Source organism: Hippichthys cyanospilos, chromosome 5 (assembly GCF_059441005.1).
Source record: "Hippichthys cyanospilos isolate Australia breed blue-spotted pipefish chromosome 5, RoL_Hcya_1.0, whole genome shotgun sequence".
Taxonomy (NCBI): Eukaryota; Metazoa; Chordata; class Actinopteri; order Syngnathiformes; family Syngnathidae; genus Hippichthys; species Hippichthys cyanospilos.
The window spans coordinates 26,407,249-26,417,627 of record NC_142373.1 but is presented as its reverse complement, the minus strand read 5'-3'; the positions used below and the strand labels follow the sequence as shown (position 1 = coordinate 26,417,627).

Below are 10,379 nucleotides of genomic sequence, written 5' to 3'. Positions count from 1 at the left end.
TCTACTCGCAGGGCTGAACGCAACTTTTCACATTAAGCAAATATTCACACCAGTCGTGTACACATTGTATTGCATTCTTTATTAAACATTAACAATGTTTTACACACAAACACAGTTTTTTTTCATGTGGAGTTGTGTGGGCTTTTTTTACGTGTCACTTTAGTGCAGTGCTTCTCAATTATATTTTGCCAAGACCCCCAAAGGAAAGAAAAAACTTTTCGTGCCCCCCTCCACTCGATGACTATAAATAATATATCTATAACATTTTTATAAGTATACCTAAACCTGTATAGTATACCTAAATCTGTATCCATCACAAAAGGGGAAAAAAAAACAACAATATAAATCAACTTTCAACAACTGTGAATTGTTTTACAGCATTTATGCCGGTTACAGCCTGCCGTTTAGTCTAAAACTGTGAAGAAAAAAATTGCATCAAAATGCCTGAAAAAAGATGGAAAACTTTTATTGTAATGCAATTACACTTCACATGACAAAAAAAAGCACTTTCCCTGGGGTCATCCACACCCCCGCATCATTTCGCGCCCTCAGGGGGCCCCACCCCACTATTTGAGAAGCACTGTTCCGGTAGGAGGTGAAAATAGTGAATAAAATAAAAGATACATGACATTTTCCACACAATGTTTTTTCTTGATCATACAAGCCTGTCATGGTTTGTCGGATTTTGGGTTGTGGATTTATTTTGAGGGGTTCTGTTCCTTTCTGTTTTCATATATGGTTCCTGCTCCTCTCGTGTCTCCCTGCGTTAGTTTTGATTTAGTCCACCTGTCGGCGTTACCTGCCCCTCGCGTCCTCCAATCCGCTCCCTTTGCCTATTGTCCCTGCCCAGCTGCTGTGCGTTTGTCTGATTAGAGTGTGAATGTATTTAAACCTAGTTTTCGTTACAGTCCGTGTCGGATCATTGTCATATTGTCTCTGTCCTATTTTCGTAGTCGTCTTGTAGTCCCGTCTTGCCCATCGTCCCTCAGTTCCGTGTTTTCCTGCCAGCCTGCACGTAGTGTTTGTTTTCTGTTTTGCCAGCCTGCACGCGCCCTTAGTTAGAATTTTTGCCGTCCTGTTTTTCCCGCTTTTGTTCCCGTTCCTTAATAAATATGGATTACATGAAGCCCCTGTCTCGACGCCCTCCTGCTGTTGGGTCCTCCTCCTCCACAACCACACCGGCTTTCACACCCGCCGCGCACCCCGTGACAAAGCCTTAGTTTAATTTGGAGAAGTATTCTCAGTTTCTCAGGGGACATTGACTGACCGAAGAGATGTGCAGTTTCTATTGGGAGGATTTTTTTTTCTTCACAAAATTTTAAAAGTTGAGGACGACTTGCTAGTTTGGTATTTTAGCCAGAAACTTGACGTTATATCGGCATTACACAAGCTTCTTAAAATGATGTGGCAGGTCGGATCTGGCCCCCAGGCCTTGAGTTTGACACATGCTCAAGGGGTTCAAACATCGTCACTTAAAAAATGTGTATTTTTGTCAATTGAAAAATCAATCCTTCTGTACATCTATGTATTTTATGGATGCACTGCTATCAAAAGAGAAAAATAAATTCCCAAATTAACCCTTGAGCAGTACTTTGAGATCCCTTTATTTCCTCTAGCTGCTTATCCTCACATGGGTTTGCAGGCTTGCTGGTGCCTATCCCAGCAGACTTCTGGCAGTAGGTGGGAGACATCCTGGATTGGTTGCCAGCCAATCGCAGGGCACACAGAGACGAACGACCATTATGCACCCAATCACATCTAAGGACAATTTAGAGCGTTCAATACACCTACCATGCGTGTTTTTGGAAGGTGGGAGGAAGCCGGAGTGCAGCTTATCCGTGACAAAATGTATTTTATTTTTTTGCTCAATTTTTGATGCTGCAGCTTACATACCGGTGCGGCTTATAGTCTGGAAAGACAGGTTAAGTATCCAGTGACAGATATAAGGTTACAAAAAATCAGTTAAAGTGAATCTTCAAATGCCACACAAACCGCTATTTACTACAAGAGTATGTAATAAGTAATAAGCAGATTCGATGCGAGGAAGCCAGAGTGCCCAGAGAGAACCCACACGGGCACGAGAACATGCAAACTCCACACAGGAAGGCCGGAGGCAGGTGAACTTGAACTGGGACCTTCTAACTGTGAGGTGAACGTGCTATTCACTGCGCAACCACCAGAAATATTTCAATTATTTTATATTTACAATATCTATGTGGTGCATAACGTCTAATAAATTGTCAAGTATTTGTGTTGCATTACAGCACATAAACACAAAAGACACACATTATGATTCTAAAATATGACGCTAGCAGGGCTGTTGCGGTGTTGTAAGTAAAGTAGGTTTCCTTGGTAACATCAGTGCCTGCAAAATAAGACGTCAAAGGAACTTATTCATAACATCCTCCTATGGTTTTGTAAATGAATGGACCAAAATGTAACATGTTCCATTCACTGGGTAACTGACCTGTTGTTACAGTGGCATCAGAGTTAGCCATCACAAGATCATTCTTAATCCGGCAGGTGTAAGTGTCACTCAGGTTGACCGGCTGCAGTGTGCTAACTACTCGAAATATGCCGGCAGAGTTCTCCTGGAAGTCTGTGCTCCCTTGCAGAACATTGTCGTCAGCATCCAGCCAAGTCACGTTGGGCCTGGGAAACCATCTGCTCGCCTCCGCTGTCAGGACCCCGTTGGACAACGTAAACATGGGTGCAGTGAAAGCTGATGACGAGGTAAGAAACAAATATTGAATTCAGCATAAAAATGCGTTGTTTCATGTGACGATACAAATCTAAACACAAAAAACTGTGAGGTGATCTAATGGGAGCTGATCACATTAAATGCCCTCCCGAGCTATAAAAGACTTGGAGCACTTTGTGTGTAAATCCTAGGGGTGTAACAAAACCGATTTGAACCAGAAAATTAGTTTTGAGTTAAAGGAAGGCTTCGTTAATTTACATGTGAGGTTGAGTAGTAGTAAAGTATTAGTTCACTTTGAAAAAGGCATTGTAAGAGCTGACGCTTCTTACTTCTATATTCATATACAGAACTTCACATTGATGATTATACTTTCAACACATGGGTGCTACGTCCATGTCGGGTCGAACGAGACGGAACAAGAAGAGGTGGACCACCGAAACTATTTTACAAACAATGGACTGACGACCAACGGTAATGTAAATTTCGTCAGTCATTTTATTCCGTTCAGTAATCGTCACCACCAGTGTCAGCTGTGATCTCTGGTAATGGTTTGTTATCTCATCAAGTTAAAGGGACAGTGTGTAAGATTTAGAACGTTTTTCACTAAAAAGGTACGTTAAATGATTGTAAATTTCAAAAATTTGCAGATGTATGTGTTCTTAATGACCAACAGTATGTTTTAAATATAATCATAGGTCTAGTTATCATTAAATTATATTTCACGGGGGCTGGTACTTCTCTGGAGGTGGCGATGTTTGTTATAGTAAGCACCTCCTGCTGTCCGTAGTAAAACAAAAAATCTACATTTTACACACTGTCCCCTTAAGGCTTAAAAGTTTCTGAGGAATGTTTAAACTTCCATATACCTGGGCGCATATAAATGTAAACACAGTCTAAAAAACAGGCAGCAAGCATACATACCTATTATTATACCAGTGTTTCTTAACTATATTTTGCCAGGCCCCCCCTAGAAAAGAAAAAACTTCTCGCGTCACCCCCCCCAGTCGATGCACTGAATATAAGTAAGATTATTATTGATGAAAATTGTTTAAGTATACCTACACATTTATCCTTTTTAACATTAACAGCATAAAAACGAAATAAAAATCAACTTTCAACAACTATTAATTATTTTTATCGTGTTTATGCAGTTATAGCTTAGTCTAAAACAGAAAAAAAAGAAGCACGTGCACCAAAGTGCCTGAAACTAAAAGAAAATGATGAAAATTATATCTTTATTGCAATTACATCCCACATGACAAAAACAAAGCCTTTTTCCTGGGTTCAGCCGCACCCCCCCCTGGCATCACGTCGCGCCCCCCCAGGAGGGCCCGCCCCACTATTTGAGAAGCACTGTATTATACCAACAAAGAGCATAGGTGTTGATGTATGCGTGCTTGGCTTTGTAGGTTTGACTTAAGTAATTTTTGTCATAAGCTTGTCTACCTTATTATCTGGTGTTGGCTTGGTTTAAGGTGATAGAAGTTAGATTGTAGTTTTCTTGGGCAAGTTTTTTTTTTGGGGGGGGTGGGGGGGGCAGATATGGGTGATGCAAGTGATGACAGAAGTGCTGTTTTTATATGGAGTAAGACCGCTGTCACAAAGTCGTGTGCGTGGAGGCATTTTGAATACAAAACTCGCTTGCACAACTATGACATCGCGAGACACGACTTCACATCTTTGCATGAATCTCACTTTTGGATTTGTGGATCTAACCCTTTGCATTCGTGGATCTGAACCTTTGGATTTGAGTTGGCAATGCAAATTGAAATGTTACGTGAAATGAGAGTCATCCGCGCGCCAACATTAGTCAAGCATGCATGCGTCTTACTTCATACATCAACAATTGAAAGTTTAAAACGTTAATGTCCAATTTATTCATTAATACTTTTATGAAATTGGGCTGACAGGCTAATGACCTGGGACTCCAAATCAATTTATTGTTTTGAAAATCCTTAATCTAAACTTTAAAGTGGTTTGTCACAATATTTAACGATTAACTGCCACATAAACACAACAATAAATAAGTAAATAATATAAAAATCTTTATTTCTAGTCAACTAATCTTTATTTCGTAATAGGATCCTACTTCGGCGTTGGTGTGTGCAATTAAAGGAAAGGTTGTTTTGTTTTTTCCAAATCAACTGCAGGGATTGTTTCTGCCAGCAGTGGTCACTAGCTGTTACAGAAGCTTCCAGAAATGACTCCACCTCACTGCTGGACAACTTACATACATTAGACAACCCGGAGGATTTATAGACAAATAATGCAGTAAAGCATTTCTCTTGTGCACACGAGAACATTTTAGCTAAGTGCTGTAGTTCAATTTACAGTTTGTATCATTGTGCATTCAAGTGCAGCTTTGATAAACTTGACAGCAAAATATTTGATTTTAAAATCGTTTTTGTTTTCATTAAATGTACATAAAAATGATGGGAATCAAATTTGTTTTGGACAAAGTATTAGTTTTGAACTACTACAGTGGCGTAAATATGCAAAGTATACCTTTAAAATGATGGAAGTGCATTGAAACAAAGTGTCTCACACAAATACAGTATAATACATTCTTCATTGGGATCCTGCGGTCTTCTTTTCGGTGCTCAGGCTCGCCAACAAAACGGCATCTTATGATCAAAGGTTTCGAGACATCACATATGGTAATACAAAGTGTTTTGAGATGGACCACCTCCTCTCCGGCGCTTTTGTTAGGATGGACCCACTAGGCCAGACTGTGAGGAGGATCTTACCCAATGGCCTCGCCTGTTGTCAATGCATCTTTGCACTGGACAGTTAGTGCCTAACATGGCACAATGTTTTTAAGCAGTCAGCATCTAGAGCAATCTGTTGAACCTGGAAGGGGGCTCCTTCCCTCCTGCGGTCCCTTCTGACGGTTTCTTTTATTCCCCAGATGGGGTTTTTGAGTTTTCCTTCCCCTTCTGGGAGTTTTGTTCAGGGCTATACGTATAAACTTGACTGAGTCGACAAAATAATTTAAGCCGACTTATTTGAGATACATTTTTACTGTACTGTACTGTAGATATCAATCAGAAAAATAGAGTACTATTCATAATTGAATTGAATACAGTATAACATTTGAGTGCACGTTGTCAATAAGAAATTATAGTAGTGTTTTTTTTTTAAAAGTTGTTACAGAACATTGTTGACTTTTAAAAGCTGTTACTTCCATTTGCATATTCCTGCGGTTGGATTGTGGAAGCAAACAGTGCGACTGGAATGTCTAGTTTTCCCACCTGCTGTCCTGAGGATGATGTTGACCTTCCCGCTGCCTCCCGAGTGGCTGAGCGAGCAGGTGTACTTGCCTGCGTCGCTGCGTCGCACTCTTCTCAACAGAAGTGAGGCGTTTCCTTTCACCAAAATGTCCCTAAAGATTTCTACCCTGCCGATGAACTGTGAGTTTTGGTCGCTGTTGCTCTCGGCACCATCCTCGTAGTGATAAACGATTCCCGTCAGCGACTCCTTCTCCCATGTGACGGACACTTCTTTGAGCGTACTTTCTTCATTATCTGGGACCAGGAAACAACTAAGTATGTGGTCTTTGCCAAGGTTGGCCACAGGAAGTCTGTTGAGGCTCTGAACCAGAGACAAGCCACCTTCATGGACAAAGACACAAAAAAGATCTGCACTGAGATATGGCTTCCCAGCCCCCCCCCCCCCCACACACACACACACACACACACACACACGCACACATACAATTCGAACCTCAATTCTAAAACCAACTCTTTACCCTCGAAAAGAGATGTGGACTGGTGGGGTCTTCCAAAATGGCGACACATGGGCAAAGGTACAAACAAATAGTAATTACATATAGATACAAATAGTATTACAGTGGGGCGCCGGTTTACGAGATTAATCCATTCCGTGGTTGGGATCATGAAGCTAATTTGTCGTATGACGGGCAATAGGAACCTATGGAATTAGCTAATGCGTGTAAAACCCCAGGTAAACACGTCAAAATTGTATACACATATAAAAAATCAGTAACAAAATAGTATGGTAAGTGCTACTTATATATAATATACATGTATAAAATTAAATAAAATTATAATAAAAAATATAGAAATGATTTATTCACTTTTGAGTGACTTAACGAGCTTGTTATTCCCTAGTGAGGGTAGCCTAGCCTAGCCTAGCCTTCACATTTCTTGATTATCTCCAGCTTCGGTTCCAGACTAATCATCTACTTACTTCTCTATTTAACATCACTAGCAATCCTGGGACCCATGGCTAACCAATTAAAGTTTGAATTAAGCACTAAGTTAGAATGCACAATAAATACGATATTGTGAGCACTCACATGAGAACAAATTATTAACATTCTGCCATTTTGACAGTGATGCCGACCAATAGCACACCAGTATCTTAGTTACTCACTGACGCTGACCAATAGCAGAACAGTATCTTAGGGAGTCGTAACATCGACCGATAGCAGACCAGCATTGTAGTGACATAGGCCGTGACGCGTGTGGTGACGTAAGACATGACTATCACGTGCCGACACTGACCGCCATGTTTGAAAAGAGAAGTTGTTGTTTTTTATACTGTAAGGCGAAAAAATTTGTCATGTCTTTGAGACATGGGGATGGGGGGTGTGGGAAAGGTGGACCCAAAAAATGCAGGAACTGAGAGGGATGTGGTTCAAACAAAGAATATTTACAAAACTGATCAAACAGGAAGAAATCATACCAAGTTCAACAAAAAAGGATAAAAAATGGATACAAACAAGGCAAATCAGGAGAAAAAGGAGGAGAAAAAGGAGGAGAAAAACAGAATGACGGCAAGACAGCGGAGAAAGAACCAATGACCCGACATCTAGCATTGACAAACCAAGGCTTAAATACTAAAGTCACTAATCAGGAACAACAGGCAACAGCTCGAAGGAAACGAGAGGCAAGGGGAGCTGATTGGCTGAACACATGGGTGACTGGAACACGCGGATGACAGGATGAACAAATCCCACTAACGACAAACACGAGGGGAAACAAACTTGAACTTAAGAACATGAGCCTAAGCCCGAATTGAACTGACATTTCACAAAAATAAACCCACAAAAGAAAAGACCCGACAGAACGTGACAGAAATGGCGTTAAGAAGGGCCAAAAAAAACAACGTCACGGTCCATGTCGTAAGGTGAAAAAAACAAAGGGCAGGGACGTCGTAAACCACACACACAAGTCAACACATTCTGTACTGTGGTCATTACAACATGTGACTAGGAGGGGTCCCTCAAGTGTCAGTACAAGGAATGAGTGTTATAAAGACTTAATTGAGATCACTTATGGAGTCTGAGACATGACCAGGACATTTGGAGGGGAAAACCAAGGCAAGACCAAGACTTTTTGAGGCTGAGAACAAGATAAGACCAAAATGGTATAAATATATTAAAAAAAAAAAAAAAAAGAAAAACAAAACAGCACCAAAAAAACTCTCTTGTTTTTGGCAAACAAACTTAATTAGTGATGGGTCTGTCGACATATATTCAAAATTTTCGGGGCCGCTGCTTCTCCAGTCGTCTTCAGCTGCATGTGGGGAACTGGCAGTCCAACTGACATCAGAAAGCTAGTGCAGCACCTGCATTCTGCATGTTGGCCTATTTTCACTGGATGATCAACAATCCCTTGTCCACCCTGTCCAAGACTGGGACAAGACAGAGACCATAACTATAAGGACACCAAGACTCTTAAAAAGTGGTCTCAAGTCCATGGCCTTTCTTGAGAACTCCAACACTACAAGATGAATCAGGTTTCCAATTTATTTACATTTTAAACAGTTTCCACAATACTCCAGGCTGGGGTGAATACTATTGAATGAATTTTGATAGCAAAGCTGAAATGGTGCAAAATGAAGGGTATTACATGTAACATTGTGCGTCCAGAGAGTAGCGAATAGTGTTCAGCGGTAGAATTGAGTGTTTGGCGGTAGCGGTAAAACGAGTATTATTTCCTCGTCACCCATCACCGTGCAGCCCCCACACCTGTTTTTAAATATGCTATTACTGGCATTTTCTATACCTACCCCAGCAGCCTATATCGCCAACCAGTGACCATTTATGCAACTGTCACACAAAATAAACAATGGCTCCTATAGTGGTAAAAAACAATTATCAGTTTTTTTTTCTTTTGTTCATGTTAAAATTGATATACTGTTGGTTTATACTTATACTGTTGGTTTTATACTTATACAATTTTTATGACAAAAATCTTATTTAAAGTCAGTGCGTGGTGTGTGTGTGTTTGTGGGGAAGGGGGGAGGGTGTGGGGGGCTTGGCAAAATATAATTGAGAAGCTTTGCTCTAAACACAGCAGTGTCGTGGTGGAAAAAAAAGACACATATTAAAGATTCCTTGGTTGACCATAAAAGTCTTACCTGGGAGTGTCAAGGACAAGATGAGAATGATAAGCGCTGCGAAGACAACAATGAGCGTGATCATGCTACACAAACACACACACACACACACACACACACACACACACACACACACACACATAATGAGCTTTCTTACAACACAATTATGAGAGATAATGTTTTGATCTAGCCGTAGTAATAATCTAAGATTCATCATTCCAAAGTAAGTCCGATTGACTCCATTATTGATTATATTTTGGCTTAAATGTGGTTACAGTAAATACAATCGTAAAGAAACTCACACGTAAAAGATGATCTGTCCCAGTGAAGCCATGCCTGCTTACACACATACACCTTTAGAAGAAAATTTCGTGCTCAAGTAAAATTTCCTGAGGGGGGAAAAAAAAAAAATCAAACAATGTAACAAACATTATCTTGACTTGTGCAGACTGACTCACTCACACACGGAGATCGTCTTAAATACAAAACCATGAGTCAATATTACCTTAAGGTGTGTGCTGCTTCCCTTTTGGCCTATTAAAAAGTAGTTGATATCCACTGCCAAGAAAGGAGAAGTTTCTGCCACCATTCCCCCCAGAAAGTGAATTTTATGTCATTTGTAGAAAAAAATGAGTGTGTTATATTAATACGTATGTATGTATATGTACATTTACAACTTCCCTGATTTAAGTTATTTTCATGTCGTGACGCGGAATAGTTTTTTCATCCCCTCTTTATGGTATTTTCCTGGTTTTGCGACAAAAACAACTGTCTTGACCCTAGGGGCTTGGCTGTATTTGTGTTGTTTCATCTCCATCTGAAGGCATTTTTAGGTAATTACACTTATTATCAGTTGCTGTCCCTGCAACGCACCACTACAATTCTGCTATTGGTCAGCGTCTCCTCACGGAGATGGTGGTCTGGTATTGGTCGGCCTCACTTGTTTCAAAACGGAGGAACCGATCTGTGGGCCGTCACCTTATCATGGTGGAGGGGTTTGCGCGTCCCAATGATCCTAGGAGCTATGTTGTCTGGGGCTTTATGCCTCTGGCAGAGTCACCCATGGCAAACAGGTCCTAGGTGAGGGACCAGATTAGGTATGGTCCATCGACCGTTAATGATGAATAAAAATAATGGATTCACATTTCCCTCACCCGGACGTGGGTCACCGGGGCCCCCCTCTGGAGCCAGGCCTGGAGGTGGGGCTCGCTGGCGAGCGCCTCGTGGCCGGGCCTTCACCCATGGGGCTCAGCCCAAAGAGGCTACATAGGTCCCCCTTCCCATGGTCTCAGCACCTGTGGGAGGGGCCATA

The 10,379-nt window shown here is 41.1% G+C and overlaps 1 protein-coding gene across 1 annotated transcript; it reads right to left on the bottom strand.

Moving 5' to 3' along the window:
* Positions 1 to 60: 60 nt before the first annotated feature.
* Positions 61 to 9,507, bottom strand: LOC148424145 (V-set domain-containing T-cell activation inhibitor 1-like). The gene is made up of 5 exons (XM_088415921.1): positions 9,370 to 9,507; positions 9,089 to 9,153; positions 5,953 to 6,312; positions 2,468 to 2,722; positions 61 to 2,365 (listed from the first exon to the last, which is right to left on the bottom strand). Exons 1-5 carry the CDS (start codon positions 9,399 to 9,401, stop codon positions 2,259 to 2,261), a joined length of 819 nt encoding a protein of 272 aa, XP_088272047.1. The 5' UTR covers positions 9,402 to 9,507; the 3' UTR covers positions 61 to 2,258.
* Positions 9,508 to 10,379: the final 872 nt, after the last annotated feature.